The following is a 20,567-nucleotide window of genomic DNA, read 5'->3' as shown; positions in this document are numbered from 1 at the left end:
ATAAGAGTTTACTCCCAAACTCAGCTGAGTTGCGAGAGTGCAGTTGGTATGGTGTCTTTTATTTTGAAGTATGACAAGAAGTAATTTTTAAAACACTTTCTTGTGGTGTTTTGATGGCATTTTACACCGTTCTTGGCCTTTAGCAACCATGTTACACAAAAGTGACTCAAACTGACTGTCGAACGCATTTTCCCTTCTAGGAAGAAGACAGAAAATATGGTACATTCTCATTCAACAAGAAAAACACAAGGCCTGCCTTGACACTATATGAACAAGTAAACAACAACAAATAAAGCAAAGAAAAAACGAGCAAGAAAGTCAATTTAAAATGGAAGTCAACCCAAAATCGTCTTTACAATAATATGTTCAATGCAGCCCTGTAAGCAAAATGCAGCATTCTGATAAACACTGCTTTTCAGGAATGTCACTTATGTGGTAAAATCCATCCATTTTTTTCATATCAGAGGGCAACCATTTTGCTTCCTGCTGCCAACCCAAAATCGTCTTTACAATAATATGTTCAATGCAGCCCTGTAAGCAAAATGCAACATTCTGATAAACACTGCTTTTCAGGAATGTCACTTATGTGGTAAAATTCCTCCATTTTTTTCATATCAGGGGGCAACCATTTTGCTTCCTGCTGCCGGCTAAAATTGACATCACAATTGCTCAGAGCTCAGGAACCAAACAAACCTCCGCTTTTAAACGTCACATAATACAACTCGGAAACAGGAGAGCCGTGAAATGTTGTTGCCTAAGACCCGAGCGACTGTTATGCCATTCCTTTTTTGCCAAATCCTTTTTTTTGTTGTTTTAAATCCAGCTCATGGAGCAGTTATTTTGCCACTTGCTTTCAATTGAAAATGACATGTCAGCCGCTCAAGGCTGAAGTAACGACCAACAATCAGCTAGCAAATGCCACATGACCAAACTGAAAATAGATACTATTATCAGGAAAAAAAACTGACTTGATTTCCCCTTCAAGTAATGCCGGTGTGTTGCACTTTTCACCAAATTCTATTCCATTGCTCATATAACCTGCTACACCTATTTGTTTGTTTTATTACTGGGGTACGGTTGGGAAAAAGAATGTACTGTCCGCGTCAAAGGCAGCAGTAAGTAGGCCTACATATTGGTACAGTATTTGTAGTGCAAAGGTGAACAAGGCTATAGTGTAATCTAGGTATACAACAATGGACCACGCCTTCCTTGCAGATTATGTATACATGCACCATCACTGGCACGAGACTTAAAGTTTCATGCCCGGTAAATAACCAACTACAACTTTTTTGTTTGTTTCCCCTGCATTTAAGTTCACACATAACCACTAAAACATGACCTTCCAATTGACTTTAGTGTAGAGCAAACCCGGCTAAATACTACATTTGGAACTCAATCTCTATTCAGTGATTATGGAGAAAGGCCAGAGTGTGCGCATGCTTTGCAATTTTAAAGCCGCATGGTACCGCATCACAGTATTTTTTCGCTTTAGTGATTTACTGTTGTCTTGACATTAAATGTCATGTTTGTACATTTTGTGTTCTGCTCAGGATTTTCGTACATGACCAGTTTTGCATTTTCCATTTTATAAAAACACAGTTTGCGGTGCTGTTCAATAACTTGGTAAAGCTCGAGGATTGCTACTTAAGTCCGTAATGTTTACCAACGTTATAAATTGTGGCGTTGGCACACTAATGAAACCGGTTTGACATGACCAAAACACCTGTAAATCATGTTTGACTGAACCCGTTTTAAATACAAAAAAAAAATAATAATAAAATCAAAGAATTCACAAGTTTATGCGAGTGTGGGAAAAAGTGACAGAAATGCACATGTTCTCACGTGATTTATTTTTAGTCTCGTTTTGCACCCACATGTTGTGCGTTGCCACACTCATAGACCACAAAGACAGCGCTATGTTTTCAGATCAGTCTTCCAAATCTAGCCTGTCATCATTGTCTTCTTGATCCATGTGATGTAATTGCACACTTTGGTGTATACTCCGGGCTTATTTCTTAGTGCGCAGCCTTTGCCCCATGACACAACTCCTTGGAGAATGCCGTCACATGTCAATGGACCCCCGGAGTCACCCTGTGAATGAAAGAGGACAATTGCGGAAATGTCGCATCTTCAAATAGCAGAAACACACTGACTGTTACCTCCAATTTACCTGACAGGAATCTTTGCCTCCCTCCAGGTAACCAGCGCAGATCATATTGTCAGTGATTTGGAAAGGATATGCATTAAAGCATTCATCATCACTCAGAAGAGGGACATCCAGGCACTGCAGCGTATGAGGAAACCTTGCTAAAAATAAAAATAAATAAATAAATAAATAAAAAGATGAGAGGATTTAGTGCACACTTGAAGCAAATTAGCTTTTCTAGTATTTAGGTACTAGGGCATCTCCAGAGTCAACTAAAACTAAACTACAATAAAATGACTCAACATCTGACAAATGAACCAAACTAAAGTATATCACCTATTGCTATATTATGCACTCTAAAAGCAGTTGCGTTAAGTATAAGCCAATTACTTTTCCTACCTCTGCTTAAGATGTCGCTCTCCTGCATGTCATACATAATGACAAATATTTTTTAAGACTTTTGAGGCGTTAGTTTTTCAGAAAGCGTTAGACACTTTCACAACTTTAGTCATATGACTCACAGCCTTCGTCACTGGGGCGGATGCTCCCCCAACCAGAAACATGGCACATGCTCCCCTCTGTGGCACATTTAGAAGGGAGCGTCGCAGGGCGCACATGGTTGTTGAGAGAGGCTGGTCGACTGAGTTTGATGAGCATGATGTCGCTGTCCTGTGTGCGGGGATTGTAGTCGGGATGGCGAATGAATTTCGCCGACATGATGTGTTGTTCTGGGCCCTCGGGCTCCCAGATATTGTGCTCCCCCAGCCGCAACTCAACATTGGATCTAGGTGAAGCGTTATAAAGTTATTGAACGTTCCTATATGGAAGCACTTGATTTAAAAAAGTAATAGTGATCCTTTTTCTCACTTTGTTCTGCAGTGGGCAGCAGAGAGCACCCATTCCGAAGACAAGAGAACCCCACCACAGAAGTTGTATCCAGTGAAGAGAGACACTTGGTAAGGCACTGAGTTTCTGGGACACTCGTACCCACCAACTATCCTGTCGTCATCCTTCAAGGCAGCTGCAAAGAAAATTGCCAAGGCATCAAATTAAATCCATCAATGAGTCATCACTGTCATGTACAGTGGATATATAAAATTAACAACCCTGCACACTCCTTGTTCATATGCCAGGTTTTTGTGATGCAATCACAATGAGACCAAGACAAGTATTCAAAAAAAAACTAAAAAATAAATAAATAAATAAATAAAACTGTACAACTTGGACAACTCAAATGTGATCCTTGAGAATAAAAGTAAAATTAAAAATTAAAATAAAATGAACTGAAATAATGCAATTGCACAAATGTGCACACACTCTTGAACTGTGATATGAGTTGTGACTGTGTTTAAAATGAACTAATCATCTTCATCATCATCAAACTTGATTGAATGGCAGTCAGCACACCCCTACCACCATTCAAGGTCTCCTTGATTAACCCCAAATTATGCCCTAGTGGGCCTTTTTTGCTTTATGGCAGGATCCTGAACATTTTGTGCTAACTCTGGCTGCTATTTGTCACGGTTCATAATTTCCTCCTCCTTGTTTATAGCCCCAGTTTCGACTGAGTAAAAACAGCCCCAAAGCGTGATGCTGCCACAACAAATGCTTCAGTATAGGCATGCTGTTCTTTTGTTAATGAGCACTGTAAAGTTTGCGGTAAAATAAACCTTTTTGAATTATGAACAATAGGTTCATCTTTTGTTTCATTGAACCACAATCCCCCCCACACACACATTTGTTTTAAGATTTTGATGAATGGTTGTCTGTAATCGTGTCCGCTGAAAATATTTAGTGACCAGTCCAGAGCGGAGTCTGGCTTTTGCTTAACATCAGAAGGGAAATGTTGTGAACCTGAACACAAGGAGCCATGCAGAAAATGGATGAATGGATGTTTAAATGAGCTCATTGTGGTTTGTTTTTTGTTTTGATTTTTTTAATTAGACATGACCACAGCCAGCAGTTTCCTGTGTGAAGACCAAATCCTGTGCGCCATCTGCCTAGAAGTGTTTACAATTTTGATGCCATTTGGCCAAAACCTCTACCAGAAATGCATCACCATGCACTGGAAGAGCAAAGAACAATGGCTTTGCCCCATGAGCAACAGCAAGTTCACCAAAAGACTGACTCAGAATGTCAACACTGGTTTCATGGAAATTCTGGAAAACCCTAAGAGCCATCAAGCCATACCACTTAAACCAGATGAGGCGTCATTCAACCAATGCCTTGGCTCCAAATTCAAAACCATGGATACCTGTTTAGTCTGTTTGAGGTCTCACTGTTGCATACACCTGCAGCCCAAGCAGATGGTCACTGCTTAAATAAGTCACCAGCTTCCCTTGAAGACCCCATCAAGGATCATTTGCAAGATTTGTGATTCTTTCTGCATGACCTGTTTCATTTCTGAGTGCGTAGTGCAGAACAGTTGGCACACAAAGTGGTGCCTTTCATCGATGGGTTCAAGCAGCAGAAGGCTCTGCTGCAGAGGCAAACCACACAAATGGAGAATATAGTGACAGATACAAGTCCAACAGGTGATGTTTGTAGAGTGCAAACTGAAGGACAACAAGGAACTACCGGTAAGTGGAAAATGCAGCAATATCTTGTTGGGTCGGACCAGACATAGGCAAATTACGGCCCAGGGGCTATAGGTGGCCCATTAAACATTTTCATTAATAAACCTTGGCAACTTGACAATACAGAAAGATGCATAAATCATTACTTAATGTCCTGGTCAATTTCTGGGGGTCCCAGTTATAAAGTCTTGACAACATTTAAATTAAAAGCTCAAACATCTCACTCACTGCACAATGTTAAACTAGTAATATGATATGTGCATATAAATTCTGTTTGGCACATGGGTGGAGCCAGTGTGAGAGCACAGAATAAGCGAGGAATTCTTAGAAATGCATCAATGAAAGGAAAATGATATTTTGGGAATGTTTAGGTTGAGGAATTAACACTAGTACATGGTTAAAAGCTCCAAAAAGTTGATTTCAACCTGAATTGGGTGCCAGCCGATCGCAAAGCGCACAGAGACAAATAACCACTCACACTCACAAACACACCTTAGGACAATTTGCCTTCGTCACCAATTTGCATGTCACCTAACATGCATGTTTTGGGGATTGTGGGAGGAAACTGAAGAGCCAGGAGGCATGGGGAAAACATGCAAAATCCACACGAGAAGTATGTTAAATTGAGTATGGTACCCAGAGAACACCCAGAGAAAGGCCAGACCTGGAAGCAGACTCGCGATCTCGGAAAAATGAGGCAGACGTGCTACTGTGCCTCAAAATGCTCTTTTAGAAAGAAGGAGGTAAGTAATTAATCAGAGTAGCCACTTTTTGTGAAATTTCTGTTTGATGGTGTGCCGTGGTTTCTTTTTAATGATCATTTTGGGTTTGGAAACACTGGAAAACAGGGCTGTGTGTACTCAATACCTATAGTATACTATTGTACATCTGCGGCCATCAGTGTGCCTTTTCAAAAATGTTTTTTGTCTATCTGTAAAAATGTCTGTATTTTTTCTCTTTCTTTTTCATTTTATGCACTCCCCAAAAAAATGTATGGATCCTCAAGCAACACAAGTAAATGGAAAATGCAGTTGAGAGGCTTTTTTAAAATTCATTACCAGAAAAAGTCCAAACTCATCTGCAGTAAATAGTAACTAAACACAGCTCAGTTCAGTATTACTGGCCCCACCCAAGCCTGATTACTGCCAGATTTGTTGAATCAAGAAATGACTTCTGTCGATACATCACTGCTTTTGAAACGTATAAATCGGGACCATGTTTTTGGCAATGTTTAACATGATAGACTCGATGACTGTACTCCACCCTCTCTTATTATACAGACACTATGCAAAAACGATTTGGCTCATGTTGTCTACCAAGAAGAACAAAAGATGCCTTGAAAAATAAGTCACAAGAGGAGTCGGAATAGTTGTTTGATACTGCGAGGTAATGGCTGAGTTGGTGACACTAATTTACCAATTCAACACATTTATGTAACAAGTCTTTGCTCTTTTGCTATGGTATACAAGTTTGTTTGTTTGTTTTTACCATACCTGCAGTTCCACAAAGAGCAAGGAGAATCAAAAGCTTCATTCCCTTTATACACCCAGTCCAGCAGTGTTAATGTGACTTCAATCTATTACTCTCAGCAACGTGAGCGCTTTTATCTCCTATTTCTCAAGGTCTTTTTCGTCACATCTCAAACATTAGACATCTGCTCCATTACCCATAAATTGTTTATCTGTTTACAGTGAAGTGGATGTGGTTTGAGCACAGCCATGTTCAAGATAAAACAAAACAAAAAAAAAGAAATTGAAAACAGTGCTACAAGTGGGGAGAAAAGTGCCATTATTCTCCTTAGACAACTGTTGTCAGGTAAGATAGGCATTAGGTAACAGCAAATCATTGTTAATTAATTAATAAAAAAAGTCTATAATTTGGTAATAATAAATACATAATATCTTCCTGAGTTTGAAATGCCAGAAACATGTGAATGCACCTTATGTTTTGTGTGCATCATGAGACGTCACACTCATTGATGTGTCACTGGGTACTGGCGGATCCTGCAATCACAGTGTAATTAACATTTTTTAAATCCAATTATCTTTGAGGGTTGTTTTTTTTTCCTCTGGGGGGGTTTGAACTTTGTGATGTGATCTGCACTAAAAAAACAACAATCAGGTGACAACTGACTTTTTTTTTTTTTCGTTTGATGCTCTTTTTTTTTCTTGATTGATGTTTTTTCTTCATCTGAGATTTTTTTTTTCAGAGTGATGTTATGCAGGCGAGCAAAATACCTTGACGCTTGACTGGTAGACCACGGGCGACGCATTGAGGACCCCTGATTATTGTACGCCTACTTCATTGTTTACGCCGATTTCGCCACGCATGATGCTCGTCACCTTAACCTTACCTTCCACATCTCTAAACCAAAATGTGAGTCACCTGTAAATTATGAGTCAATAATTGACTTTAGTTTACAGTTATTAAATAAAAAATATGTATTCATTGAGTGGTGACTTTATGAGTCAGAAAGAGTTACTCATGTATAAACATATAGGCAATAATGAACAACAGACAGGAAGACAACTTAATGGGAGAGTGCATTGAACCTAACCCTGTGATTATACACTTAAGGCTAAAATACAACACATTCCCTTCCAGCACAGGCAGGTTCTACTTCAGTTTTTCATAAACATTTGTCTCCATTTTGCAGCTCATGGCTTGTTGTTTTTGACCTCAAATAAAGTGCAGAGCAACTTTAATTGGCCGCACCTTGAGTTATTCGAGTTATTCCATGAATTAATGACTGTACTGATAGCTTACTGTTAAATTCATTTCTCTGAATTTAAGCTGACCTGAAAATAACTGAACTTTTTCTCTTAATGAATTGTGATCAATGATACCACGAGTGATGTTTCGGATATTGCTAACATTCAGTCAGTAACATTACATCAATAAAGACAGCAAGCCATTTTAAAAGCTTTATAACTGTGGTTCTCAAATGGGGGTACGAGTACTCCCGCAGGTGCTTGAAGGATCTCCAGGGTGTACTCGAGATTTTAAACAAAACAAACAAACAAACAAATACTTTAAAAATAATTCTTGAATTCATTCAATGTTTCTGGAAAATATAAGTTGATTAAACAAATGTTACAGTTCAATTTCATTATTTTAGAAATCCAGCTTCCCCATACTAGAATGCTTCGACCCAACTTGTCACATGACATGTCATGTTGATTATATTTTGTGAACAAATATTGATAAATAATTAAGTTATTTCTTTTTGATAATCAATCTCTTCTGTGATCCATACGAGGACTCTTATGTTTGATTATTCTTTTTGCAGACCATTACAAATGAAGTGTGAAAGGTTGTAAAGTTTTAAGTTAGTTATTTTATAAGTTCTAAATCAGACACTGATGGCATGTTTAAAGTCTTTTTTTAACACCCCAAATGCTTTACACTGGTTAAGGGGTACTTGGCTGAAAATATATTTCACAGGGGGTATATCACTGTAAAAAAGTTGAGAACCACTGCTTTATAATATCACAGTTTTGTATAAAGAACACTGACCAATAGTATAGATCTTTGAAAAAAACAATTTAAATGTACCCAAATGTGACCGAAGGTTCAGTCCGATGCCAGTGATATGCAAAACAATGGTGGCTCACCAAGCAATTGGGTATATGTGCAACCTATTTCCACATTTGGCAAAATGTGCAAAACCACTTCCCAGTTGCTCAGGCGAATAGTGAAGAGAACTGCGATATAACACCTGTGGGAGCTAAAACCCTACTACACCACAAAGAGATAACAGAAGTCACGGTTTAGTCATCATTAGTCTGCACATATATCATATTGTATTTGAACACATAAAAATGATATATGCACATTTAACATTTGGTGAAAGACACCGGCCATTTTTTTTTTTAATTAAGCTTAGATTGAAACAATCATTTCATCAAATTTGTTTTGCCTGTTATCGTAGAATACACCGAGCTAGTTATTTTCAACAAACTGAAGAACTTTGTTATTCATTTTACTGTCTGAAGATGTTGTTTTTTACCTTCCTATTTCTCTTCCAAAGATAATGGGGATTATCTGCTAAATTAAGATAAATTATTTGTCATTCTTTATCAAACTTTGTCACCTACATCTCTAAACTATCTGTCAGATTCTGTTTATGTATCCACCTGTTGCTAGATAAAGTTCAAAGAGCAAAGATATAAACGGGCACAGAAAGCCACACAAACGATTATGAAAAGTTTAGACAATATACCCTAATTATCTTATTTCCTCAAATAGTGGCCATCCCTTGTAACCCAATTTATTGTGTGGTGCATAATCCATTGAGGACAAATAAACATCTGTTTTCATTAAAAAAAAAAAAATATGGAGCTAATTAGCAATTATTTTAGTTCATAGATGCTATTGTTTTCTCATGGACTGCTGCCCTCATTTTAGTTTTCTGCACAGCAAGATAAAGCGCGAGAAAATATGCTTTCGGGTTGCCAATGAGATAACGCATTGTTGACGATATTCTCTTTATGATAGTTGATGTTGTGCTTCAAAAAATTAAAATAAATAAATACAGTATTCCTTAGAAATAAACTCAGTCACCCGAGTGCTAAAAGTTTCTTTAACTTTCTCTGTCACATGTGACACCCAGATGCCTATTTCTTTACACATCTGCAGAGCAGAATTTGTGATTAATCTGGGTAAATAAATAAAGGCATTTGTTAACAGAAAGTTTCCCAACCCTTTGTATTTGATAGCACCAATATTATTGATAACTGCATAAGTTGTAGTGTTAGTTTTAGAATTAATGACCATGCTACGACTGGAGACTTGTGTTTATTTGACCATCTGGTGTCCCCTGTTTTACCAGTTCCGGCTCCCCTCATCTTATTCGAGCGCGCCTCTAAATAAACTGTTTGAGAGAAAGGAAGCACTGTATGACTTATGCATTACCAGGCATTTTTTCTGTCAGACGGAGCCAATGTTGATTATTCATATCCCTCTGGTCTGCTGGAAGGCACCAAGCGTTGTGGTGGAAAGTATAAGGACCAAAGTAAGGAAGTGGTTTCGGTTGTAGAGGCTCAGCTTTTTTTTTTCCCCTTGTGTGCGGTTCATTTTGTGAAGAAAAAAAAAAAAGAACACATCAATGAGGCATAATGGGGGCAAGGACAGTTGGCACTCATTTTGACTTGAAAAACAAAATCCCCAACCTTTCCACACTCGGGGAGACAAGGATCTGATTCCCAGTCAGCACCGCAACAAGACCAACAAACTTTTGAGGGTTCGGCTCACTGCAGATTCCCACTAGTTGTGTCTTTATGACGCCGTCGTGACCAGAATCCAGAAGTTCCATCACCATCGGCTCACTCAGCCCCCAAAAGAAAAACGCTGAGAGCTTAACTGTTGTGCACTGCGTAGCTATGATAAGTACGGGGTGAATTACAGTACAGTGACTGTGGAAACTACACTATGTCATTAGCGCTCCACTGCACCACACACAAAGACATGCAGACAGTAGCATGCATACATTGTCGTTTAGCTTCTTGGGTTATTCCCCCACTTCCCCAAATTCTATATTGTGAATAATAAAGCAACATACTCCAACGGCATATATCATTCTGCTCTGGTATTCTCTTTAAACCTCCACTGGTTCTTCTACACACCCAAATTGGTATTTGTGTGGTGTACACATAATTGCACGTTTGGTTGGTAAATCAAGAACTCTGGCAAAGCCCTGCGCTCAGAAGGCTTCCCTCAAACTATAGCCTTGGAATGACTATTAATATCCCCTACAGACACAAGTAAAACGTCTTTTGCTTCTGCGAAACAACTGCGCACCAAAATGTTTGGGGGAATAAATCTTAGCGCAGAAATGAAAGCTGGTATTTGTCAGGGGCATTCAATCTAATTTAAACAAAGTAGTCAGTCTGTCTAGACTTCAGTTCTAGCAGACAGTAGTTTTTAAGAGGTTGCTGAAGCGGACTTTTTGGTCGGGTGCAGGCATACAGTATGTGGGAGTGCCGCTTATTGATGTGACTGAGATAAAATAGTTGATGAGTCTTCCAACGTGCTCCAAAAGGGCGTTGTTCAAACTCAAGCTGAGTGTGAGTGCATGTAAATGAACACAATCCTTGACTTTTCGTGTTTCTTACTCCCCCCATCCCATTCTTCCACCCCCTCACATCTGGACTATTGGCAGGGATCAGTTCCTGTGTGGTTGTGTTTGTATATTAGCGGGGGACTTGGTTTTGGGGTTGGGCAGGTTTTGCTAGCTTACTTTGCAATTCTGATCATTATACCATTTTGAGTGTCATTGTGTTTTACCAACATGAAGATGTGAAGTCAACAAATTTACAATCATCATTATGTGTCCCGCCTCTCAAAAGAATCCATCTAAAGTCATACAATTTTTAGCTGATGTAAATTTGAGTTTGAACTGCTACTGCCAAATAAACAGTGCTGTTGTATAGGGCAGTGCTTCTCGAATGGGGGTTCTAAGAGGGTTTCTCCAGGTATCAGCAAATCTAATTTAAGGGTTTTTTATGCAGTGACACACGTATGACTGAATTGTGTTATAATGACTCCTTTGTAAAACATTGTATGCCGGCATTTTAAATTTTACATGGATGTGCATCGTCATTGGTGGAACAGTTTTACAAAACACGAGCCAGAAATAAAGCAGGTAACAATACACACATTGCTGGATAAAATATGCCTAGAGATAACCTGAGAAATATAATAACAATAGTTCAATAATCAGACAGGGATGGCACAGCCCTCTGTTATACCTTCAGTGAGAATGTATATTTAAAAAGTCATGAAAATAAAGAAAATCCTTTGAACGAGGTGTGTCTGAATTTTTGGTCTTTACTGTAGGTATCAGCAAATCTAATTTAATGATTTTTTAATACCATGGCAGGAAAAGTACATTTTCTATGTTCCTGTGCTTAAGGCTATAATTTGCCAAGTTTTATACAGACGCACACTGTAATTGGTGACAGGATTTGCAATATGTTCTATTCTGCAAAGTAGTCTAAACGTAATATTCTATATAATATTATGCATGTGAAAATTTTAACTAAATAAAAAAATACACCTGTTTTATGCATCTCCAGGGACTGAAATTTTATCACATGCCGAAAATGACATCACAGCTGCTCATGACTCAGGTAATGATCAAACAGGGCTTTCGAACATCACATGACCAAACTCAGACAACAGGTGAGCCATTACTGGTTGCTACATACAAGCCCAGAGGGAGCTTGTGATGTCATTTTCAGTCGACGGCAAGTGGCAAAATAAACGCCCCTCAGATAAATGAAAGCAGGTGGTTTTTACTACTTAATTCATTTTCCACAAATGAATAATTTGTTTGGACTACAGAACAAATTGTGAAGATAATGTTGACTTGATTTCCCTTGTAAGGTTGTGTTTTTACTAAATTAAACCAAGACTTTACATTTTTAAGTGGCCAGCTTTAAGACATACATTTGAACTTTGTGTATAACTGTATTGACATTGTTAAGCAATATCAATCATTCAAATTATCTCATCTGTATTCCCTTAGAGAAATGACTGAATATGGGGTGTGATATAAACTTCTATCATGGCTTCAAACGAACAAAACTACTGCTCTTTCTTTTTCATCACATACTGTAGCTGGAGCACAGTCATAAAAAACAGATCATTTGGCATGTTTTGCAACATTCTTCTGGAAACAAAATAAAAAAAGAAAGATCATCCTTCAACCCAATATCATGTCAAACAGACGTATGAATGTGTGGCAAGTTGGGCTGCAAAAAACCAAGAAGACTAAGTATGCGGGAGGAAGTGTGGCCACAGGGTTAAACTGCAATGCTGACAGAAAGGTATAGAGCTATACTTGAGGGACACCAGCAAGAGATTGATTTTCACTCTCTCCGGGCCAACACTCCCACTCCGTTCCATGCATTCCGCTCACCCGTGTTGTTCTATATGTTCATCTCATCCGTTAGATCAAGCGCTTATGTTTTAATTCTGCCACATAGTGTTTAAAACATTTTTACACCACCACATTGAAACGCTCAATTAGAAAGGCTGTGTGCCTTTTTAGTGAGTTGTCAGAAAGAATTACCATATGCTTTAAAAATAAATTAGGTCAAAGCTAATCTCTTTTTTGGACTTTTAATGGTGAGGGCTGTGTTTTGAGGCCTGCAGATGTACAGCATACCAATGTAGTATCTGGTTTAGTGGAATACATGGTTTGCGGAGAACTGTTTGGATGCTGCCCATCTGGAGATTCCAACATGTTTCTTTTTGGGCATGGCCTTTGACTACCAAATGTTTCAGGAATGTATGGTTGTGTTAAGGAAGACAAAAGCGTTCCCAAGTGACCAGAAACATGCTGACCTGCGACTTTGTAGATCTTTTTTTGTCTTTGGACTGGAAGTTTTACAGCTGCAAAATGCAATGCAAAATGCAATGCAAAATCATTTTGCATTGAGGATCAAATCTATCAATAAAATGATATAGCTGTCTGTTTTTTGTTGGTCATCCGTCCATTCTTCCAATATCCATGAGCCTAATACTTCATACGTCTAGCCATTGATTGGCTTGTTTATCATCTATGCAGCTACTGTTTTTCTCATCCATCCTTCTACATTTCTACCCATGTTGTTCATTCATTCCTTCATTCATCAATTTGTACTGTACATCAAAACTTTGCTGTGTTTAACTACTCATAACAAAGCCACGTATCCATCCATCCATCCATCCATCTACTGTATTTTCTATCCCCAGTTATCCTCACTAGGGTGACTGGCCTGCTGATGCCTATCCCAGCTGGTGCCTATGTCAAGGGGTAGCAGGCCAGAGCAGATTGCCAGGAAGGTCACAACCATTCACACACCCAATCACACCTAAGAACAATTTAGAGTGTCCAGTAAACCTACTACGCATGTATTTGGAACGTAAGAGGAAGTCGGCTTGCACAGAGGAAACACACGCAGGCATAGGGAGAACATGCAAACTCCACACAGGGAGACCGTAGCGAGACTGAATTGAACTCAAGACTCTGAACTGCGTGGCAGATGTGCTAACCACTACTCCACCGTGCCGTCCCGCCAGGATTACGGTAAATCTTAAATACATAATTTTATCCTTCCACGCCTGTTTTGCTTTCATTGTCCAAAGTGGAGTGGACAGCTGTAAAGATGTTTTTTTTTTCTTTTCTCACAAGAAACAGCTTGGCGACTAATTATTGACAGATGTTCCTGTCACATGTCTTTTTTTCCCAAATACACACCAAAATTGTACATTACAAATATGCTACCTACATGCCCAGATGTCAATTCAAAGTCAGCGCTCAGCAATTAAGAGTTAACCTCAAACAAACATGAGTCTGGCCCATGATGAGAAAAACATGTCGTGATTGATGCAAACGAAGAAACAGCAGCTCCCTATCCTTTCAGGTTGTCATTTCAACATACCGCAACTGATGATTCACTTTGTTTGATTGTGTTTATGTTTTTACCTCAGGACTTTCCCCCCCTAAAAAAAACAAATGCTCTTTTACTTTTGAGAAAAAAAAGACATGCTGCGACAAGGTATCATTTTGTCCTCACATACTTTGTAAGTGTGTGTGTGTAGGTGTGTGTAGGTGTGTGCGCGTGCGTGCGCGTGCACGCACAAGCACTATCTTCCACTATCTTCCATCCAAAGTGCACAAACATTTATTTACTTCGTTGCATATCCTAAGGTTGATCTCTCCAAGACAGGAGCTGGGTGCACAAAAAGATCATAAAAGGACAAGGGGGTGTAGGAGTGGGGGTAGTTTTAGGGGCGCCTGTGGTCCCGCCTCAATGTGGCCGATGACGTCAGACATTTTCGGGAGACTGTGGAGAGAGGTTTGCAGCTTCCACAGAGCAGTCAAGTTAGAGATCTGCTCCGAACACATCTGCACCAAAGGAAGGTACTGTGTCTTTTTCTTTTACTGCTGACGACAATCGACCACTAGAGAGGAAGCTATCAAACAGTTTTTGTTCTTGTTAATGTTGTTGTTTTGTTTTGTTTATGAGCAATTAAGACGTAATTGGAACTTGTAATCGGTGTGATTGCGACGTGTTAATTAAGCATCGTTTTAACCGGTGTAATTTAGCTCGTGCACAACTTTAGAAACAGTTTACCTCTTATTTGTCTGTATACAATTATGCCCCCCCCCCCACACACACACACACACACACACACACACATCAATGAATTATGTTAAGCACAAAAAGACGTCATCTTAATGAGAAAAATATACCAAAAAGATTGTATTAAGAAGAAACGTGCACTGGGAGCCACAATTAAAAAAAAAATAAAATAAAATGTGTTGCACAATAACAATGCCAATAATCTTGCAATATTCGAATGAAAAATGCAACAAAAATAAAAATAATAATATATTGAAAATGAGGTTGTATATGTGTGTCTAGTGAGAATTGCTTTACAGTGATCAAGTTATAGTAGTTTTAAATTCCTAAAGGTACATTTTGAGATTTTTAAAGACAATTTTAGAGAAAGTTGTACTGTGAGTGGAAGTCAAAAGTTTTAAACAAAATTAATACACCAAACAGCATTTTTCTATTTACCATCACCTATTCATCATCATGTTATTTTTCAGGTGATATTAGAAAATATTTGTTTCAAAAAATACTTGCAGGGATGATGGACCAAAGAGAACAAGAGAGGTGATTGTGGTGGATACTTAATTCCTTAGTAGAAATGCAAAAATATTTGGAGAAAGGCATTAAAGAGAAAAGTGAACTTTAACATAGCTCAGGCTCTTCATAATTTTTGCTCGATTTTTCTTATAAATTCAACCTTTTTCTTTTAGCAAAAAGATGAGAGTTTTCCTTACATATTTTGCTTGTTTGCGATATTGCTTTTTAATGTTACAATATGTTCCTAATATTAGTTTTATTCCTGTTAGATTACTACTATGTTTTTGTGTAATGAAGACCTTGTTCTGACTTGGTCCTATGACTTTTCCTTTTACTATTTTAACTTTACCCTCTTCAACTTTTCCTTTCCTAATTGATAATGTTATGATTGATTATTTGTTATTTCCATTGCAGGTCTCAGGACAATGATGGACGCAGTGGGTGCAACGCCTTACTATGATATAAACGATTCCGATGCCAACATTGCAAACGGCACGTTTTACGACGATGAGTATGACTACAAGGATGACCACGCCGAGCTGAGGCAGTCTCTCAACATCATGTCACTCATCGTCTATTGCCTGGCTTTCGTCCTGGGCGTTTTGGGAAACGGCGTGGTGATCTGGGTAACTGGATTCAAGATGAAGAAAACAGTCAACACCGTTTGGTTCCTCAACCTAGCTGTGGCCGACTTCCTCTTCACTGCATTCCTTCCTTTGAGTGTGACTTACACAGCCATGGATTTCCACTGGCCTTTTGGCAAGTTCATGTGCAAACTCAACAGCACCATGAGCTTCCTCAACATGTTTGCCAGTGTCTACATCCTGATGGTGATCAGCATTGACCGGTGTGTGTCCGTGGTGTGGCCCGTGTGGGCTCAGAACTATCGCAGCGTGCAGAAGGCATCGTGCGTGAGTGTGGGGGTTTGGATCTTGGCTCTGATTCTGAGCACTCCTTACTTCATCTTCAGGGACACCGGGCCTTCGTACAACAATGAAGAAATCATCAACTGCTTCAATAACTTTGCCTTCTCTGATGATTATGTCACGCCGCATGTGACCCAGCTGCGATACTTCCGCCATCAAGCCATGACCATGACTCGCTTCTTTCTTGGATTTGTCCTTCCCTTCACCGTCATCGTGTCTTGCTACGCTGTGATAATCCACCGCCTCCGGAGGAACCGTACCCTGGCCAGCCAATCGAGTCGCCCGTTCAAGATCATCGCTGCCGTCATTGCCACCTTTTTCCTGTGCTGGGCTCCCTACCACATTTTGGCTCTAATTGAGTTGGTCAATCACATGGCTGATTATGAGAGCGAAATATTGGACCACATCATCACTATTGGGGTTCCGATAGCCACCAGTCTAGCCTATCTCAACAGCTGCCTCAATCCGCTGCTCTATGTGTTCATGGGACAAGACTTCAAGGATAAAGTTCGTAAATCCATCCTGAAAGTACTGGAGACTGCTTTCCAGGAAGAGATTTCTCGCTCATACACCTATACAAACTCAATGGTCACCAGTCGAAGCAAAGAGAAGTCCCTTTCTGAAGCTGAGGTATAAAGCTGCCCATGTTAGATTCTGTAATTGTACATTGCCATTGTAATTGTAAATGACAATCACAGTTTTTGCCTCAACTGCTACTAATCCACACCTGCATTATTTACAATGGGATTACACTGACTGTTCAAAATATTGTAACCAAGCTGTGATGCATTAGTAGGCGAAAACATGTTAAAATATGTGTATCTTTATTCCATGCTGCAGTGTCCGACTAGCTGTATAGTCAGCCCAAAGAGGAAATCTATGCAACTTTACACTAGCCAGGGATGTGTTCAAAATTCAGCGGTGATTAAGAATTTAGTCAGTGTGGTGCAGTTGGTTGTTTTCATGCCATGAACAATCAAAAAACAATGCATTACTTGGCTCCACACCGAAAAAATGCTGTTGCTTTGCTAGTTCGCAGCATAATTGAGAACTGTGTGATGTCAACTACTGAAAGTTGAGCTACGTCACGACAATCCTAGGCTGTAGCGGTGACTTCTCCAGCCTCATTTTGACACTCAACAAAACACCGGCATGGAAACAAAAATTTCAGAAGGGAATTTCACATCATTCAGAGCACACATCTCAAATGGATAATATGTCTAATTCATCTAGAGAATTGATTCAAATGTTTGTCCTTACTCCTTATTCACTGTATACAGGCAACTTTGTATGTGCAGATGTATGCATGAAATCAAGCTCGGTTTGAATTTAAGTTAAGGGAAACTGGACTTCAAAACAAAATTAGAATTACTGTAATATTTGAGTTCTCAAGAAATAAAATTATAAAATTATTGGGTGAGTCGACTTAAAAGAAAATCATCATTGAAGATCTTGTCGGTATAGTCATCAATATTTCTGCAAAGGACACTCATTTGTAATATGCTTTAAATAATTTAGGAAAGTATTTACATGCATTTGTAGCCTACTGGTGTTTTGGTTAACGACAGTTGAAAAAAACCATATATTTTTTTTCCCAATGGGAAAACAGACGTGTTTATTTGTGGGAGGTGTGCCTTCATCTAAAATGAACGGTGCACCTACAGAACGTGAGGGGCAACGATTATCAGGGGCAAGGCCATTACTTGAAGTGACTGTAAAATAATTGTCATTTCACAAATCCTCACTCCAAAGGCAATGTAGGTTGTTGTTACTTTTTTAAATTGATAATACAAATCAATAACGAAACTAAACATGCACTTTTAACCCTGTTTTTTATTCTTATTCTATAACTGGAATTAACTGCCGTGTAGCTCCTGCATGCCTTTGTATACTACACATGGCCACATAAGTATTAGTCAAACGCTTTACATACAAAATGCATTGTTTCGCTCTCCAAAAAAAGCAGCTTTGTCAAAATGTTGAGGTCTTTGTTTTGTTTTGTATTTTTTTTCCCCAAAGAAAAGGCAAGAAAAATGACTTCAGATATTTCTAAGGGCCATCCATGTGTTTCATTAAACTGCATTATATATGACAGTATTTCATAATGGCAGCTGCATGAGAGATTTTAATTGATCCTTTGTCCCTTCTGGACTCAACTAGTCATTAGATGGGTATGGAGATATAAGCACATGACCTGTCTATAAAAGAATAATTGTGATGTATAAAAAATGTAAATGATGAATACATTATTGTGTACAATAAAAGTGTTTTTTTCAGGATTGATTCAGAGAAGCTGGTGTGTAACATCCATTCATGTGTTCTCTCTAGTGACCTCCAGTGGCTCAACAATACAGACTCAATAAATCCATGTAAGTTTTCTTTGAATTTCATAATGAGAGGTTTTATTGCTTAAAGTTATTGTGAAACATTATATATAATTGGTGGTGATATTTTTATATGTCTAAGTCAAATTTCCAATTTATTTGTTTAGCCCTGAATGACCTCATTACCAAAAGGGTCCACTGCCAAAAAAAAACAGCTTTTCCACTTTCTACTCTCATTACTGTACAGTATTTAAAATTTATAAATGTGTGACCCGCTAACACATTTTTACACATTTGTATTGCTTTTGGGTTTTATTTGTACGTATGTTTATATTTAACCAGCAAGGGGCACTGTGGCGCATTTCTTGTAATTTCATGAAGAGAACAATTTGCTGCACTTTGCCTGCAGTAGCGTCACACATAGGAGGCAATAGATAGGAGCAAGTTTTCACGTTGCATGTGACACTTTGATAACAATAATGGTAATTAGATTCGAAAATGTAGCTTGTTTTGTCATGTCCTCTTTATGATCATGTGGATCAAGTACACTTTTGTTACATTGCATATTCTAAATTTTCTGTTATTCCTGGAGGTGAATTGCGTGCCCCTCACTTTGCTATAGACTCCGTAATACCTTGTGTTGCATCATTAAGTTTGCTGAGATTCTAACCAGTCAAACGTCTTTACAGACTTGTTCCATTCTTGAAGATCATATTTCCAGTCTGAACTTGCCAAGTCTAAGGCAACCAAAATTGAAGGTCTATCATGTGAATATTGTTATTGAGAAGCAGCCATGGCCTCCGTCAGGGTCATGTGCTTTGTGGCCTAATTCCCATCTATTCCGGTCCGGTGTTGGCTCTGCTTTTTTGGCCCTCTTAAATGTGTGCTCTGGCTTTTTCTTCTTCTGATCATCATTGCTGGCTTTATTTTCTTGTGTTACACTTTCGCTTTTTTTAGTTGACTGTTATGGTTACCACTAAATTTTCTTATTCTTTCACACAGAGAGCCACAAAAATTGCCACATTGGAGCCGTTACGAAGACCCAGCAATTTCCCCTTTGCACAGGACCCGATGAAGTAGGATATTACAACTGTCTGCAGGTCAACGCCCATACCACCCAACTAATACACTTCAATTGTCTGATCAAGAAAACTGAACTCCAATGTTAACCAAAACAACAGCCCCGATCAACGCCACTTCAGATGACACAGAAACAGTGTAAAAATCATATTTTAAAGCAGTATAAAATGGGTATAAAATACTTGAACAGGAAAAATCACCTTGAGTAAACGACCAATTATGTAAAATACCTTTGTTGACATTTGTTTGTTTGTTGATTGTCTCAGGACTAAAATACACACATATCTATTGCATCAACACCACAAAGTATTTATTTACAATATTTATTTCCGAACAAATAGTCTACAACAGCAAGCCAGTTGTTCAGACAAAGCCCTGGGTCATTAACTTATCCTAAACCATGATGATAGCTGAGCAGGATGACAAAAATCAGCCATTTTTACAATTCAACCACAGGGTGTGACTAAACGTGTATGTGTATGTGCCATTTTGTTGCTTTTCCACGGAATGAATGGGTGGTCTTCTTGTCTCTTAAGATGCCGTAAACAGTGCCCTCCCCTTCGCTGGATATCGAGTGTTGGAGTAAAAAAGTTCACTTCAACTTGCCGTGAATCTGCAGCTTTTCTTTAGTGAAAGAATGGTTTCGTCTTGCACCTGCCTCCTTATCCTTGTTAATAAGCAGCACCAACACTTTTCTCCTGCAAACAAACTCACACTTTTCATAACACAAATGCGAAAATATCTCATGGTGATTTTAACAAACACTCCAGTTAACATTGGTTACATTTATTGTGTCTTAACAAACAATTGCCTAGCAAGTATAATTGTGAAATCCTTCATAGCAAGTGTAAATGTAAATCCCTTCAATCTGT

At 38.7% G+C, this 20,567-nt stretch overlaps 2 protein-coding genes and 1 long non-coding RNA gene across 4 annotated transcripts; 2 read left to right on the top strand and 1 right to left on the bottom strand.

Moving 5' to 3' along the window:
* Positions 1 to 1,833: 1,833 nt before the first annotated feature.
* Positions 1,834 to 6,342, bottom strand: LOC148425505 (trypsin-3-like). Its single transcript, XM_088409905.1, has 5 exons — positions 6,216 to 6,342; positions 3,014 to 3,167; positions 2,668 to 2,930; positions 2,171 to 2,307; positions 1,834 to 2,091 (listed from the first exon to the last, which is right to left on the bottom strand). Exons 1-5 carry the CDS (start codon positions 6,253 to 6,255, stop codon positions 1,942 to 1,944), a joined length of 744 nt encoding a protein of 247 aa, XP_088266031.1. The 5' UTR covers positions 6,256 to 6,342; the 3' UTR covers positions 1,834 to 1,941.
* LOC148425504 (uncharacterized) lies at positions 6,221 to 7,046 on the top strand. The gene is made up of 3 exons (XR_015865024.1): positions 6,221 to 6,315; positions 6,414 to 6,537; positions 6,932 to 7,046. It is a non-coding gene; the product is annotated as an uncharacterized LOC148425504 (long non-coding RNA).
* A 7,525-nt stretch (positions 7,047 to 14,571) lies between these two features.
* On the top strand, positions 14,572 to 19,903 carry LOC148425503 (chemerin-like receptor 1). Of its 2 annotated transcripts, XM_088410793.1 has the most exons (4): positions 14,572 to 14,632; positions 15,780 to 16,921; positions 18,620 to 18,660; positions 19,618 to 19,903. In XM_088410793.1, exons 2-3 carry the CDS (start codon positions 15,791 to 15,793, stop codon positions 18,620 to 18,622), a joined length of 1,134 nt encoding a protein of 377 aa, XP_088266919.1. In that variant the 5' UTR covers positions 14,572 to 14,632; positions 15,780 to 15,790; the 3' UTR covers positions 18,623 to 18,660; positions 19,618 to 19,903. The 2 variants fall into 2 exon arrangements, with proteins under 2 accessions (XP_088266919.1, XP_088266918.1); XM_088410792.1 differs by lacking the exons at positions 18,620 to 18,660; positions 19,618 to 19,903 and having other exon boundaries at positions 15,780 to 18,542.
* The last annotated feature ends 664 nt before the right edge of the window (positions 19,904 to 20,567 follow it).

Source organism: Hippichthys cyanospilos, chromosome 3, assembly GCF_059441005.1.
Source record: "Hippichthys cyanospilos isolate Australia breed blue-spotted pipefish chromosome 3, RoL_Hcya_1.0, whole genome shotgun sequence".
NCBI lineage: Eukaryota > Metazoa > Chordata > Actinopteri > Syngnathiformes > Syngnathidae > Hippichthys > Hippichthys cyanospilos.
The sequence above is the reverse complement of the archived record's forward strand: the minus strand, read 5'-3'. Positions and strand labels throughout refer to the sequence as shown.

Coding starts and splice junctions, on each gene's coding strand:
- LOC148425503 (XM_088410792.1), top strand. CDS start 15,791: ATGATGGACGCAGTGGGTGCAACGCCTTACTATGATATAAACGATTCC.
- LOC148425505 (XM_088409905.1), bottom strand. CDS start 6,255: ATGAAGCTTTTGATTCTCCTTGCTCTTTGTGGAACTGCAG. Junction 3,168..6,215: donor TGCTCTTTGTGGAACTGCAG/GTATGGTAAAAA, acceptor TTTTCTTTGCAG/CTGCCTTGAAGGATGACGAC. Junction 2,308..2,667: donor CCGCCCCAGTGACGAAGGCT/GTGAGTCATATG, acceptor TTTTATTTTTAG/CAAGGTTTCCTCATACGCTG.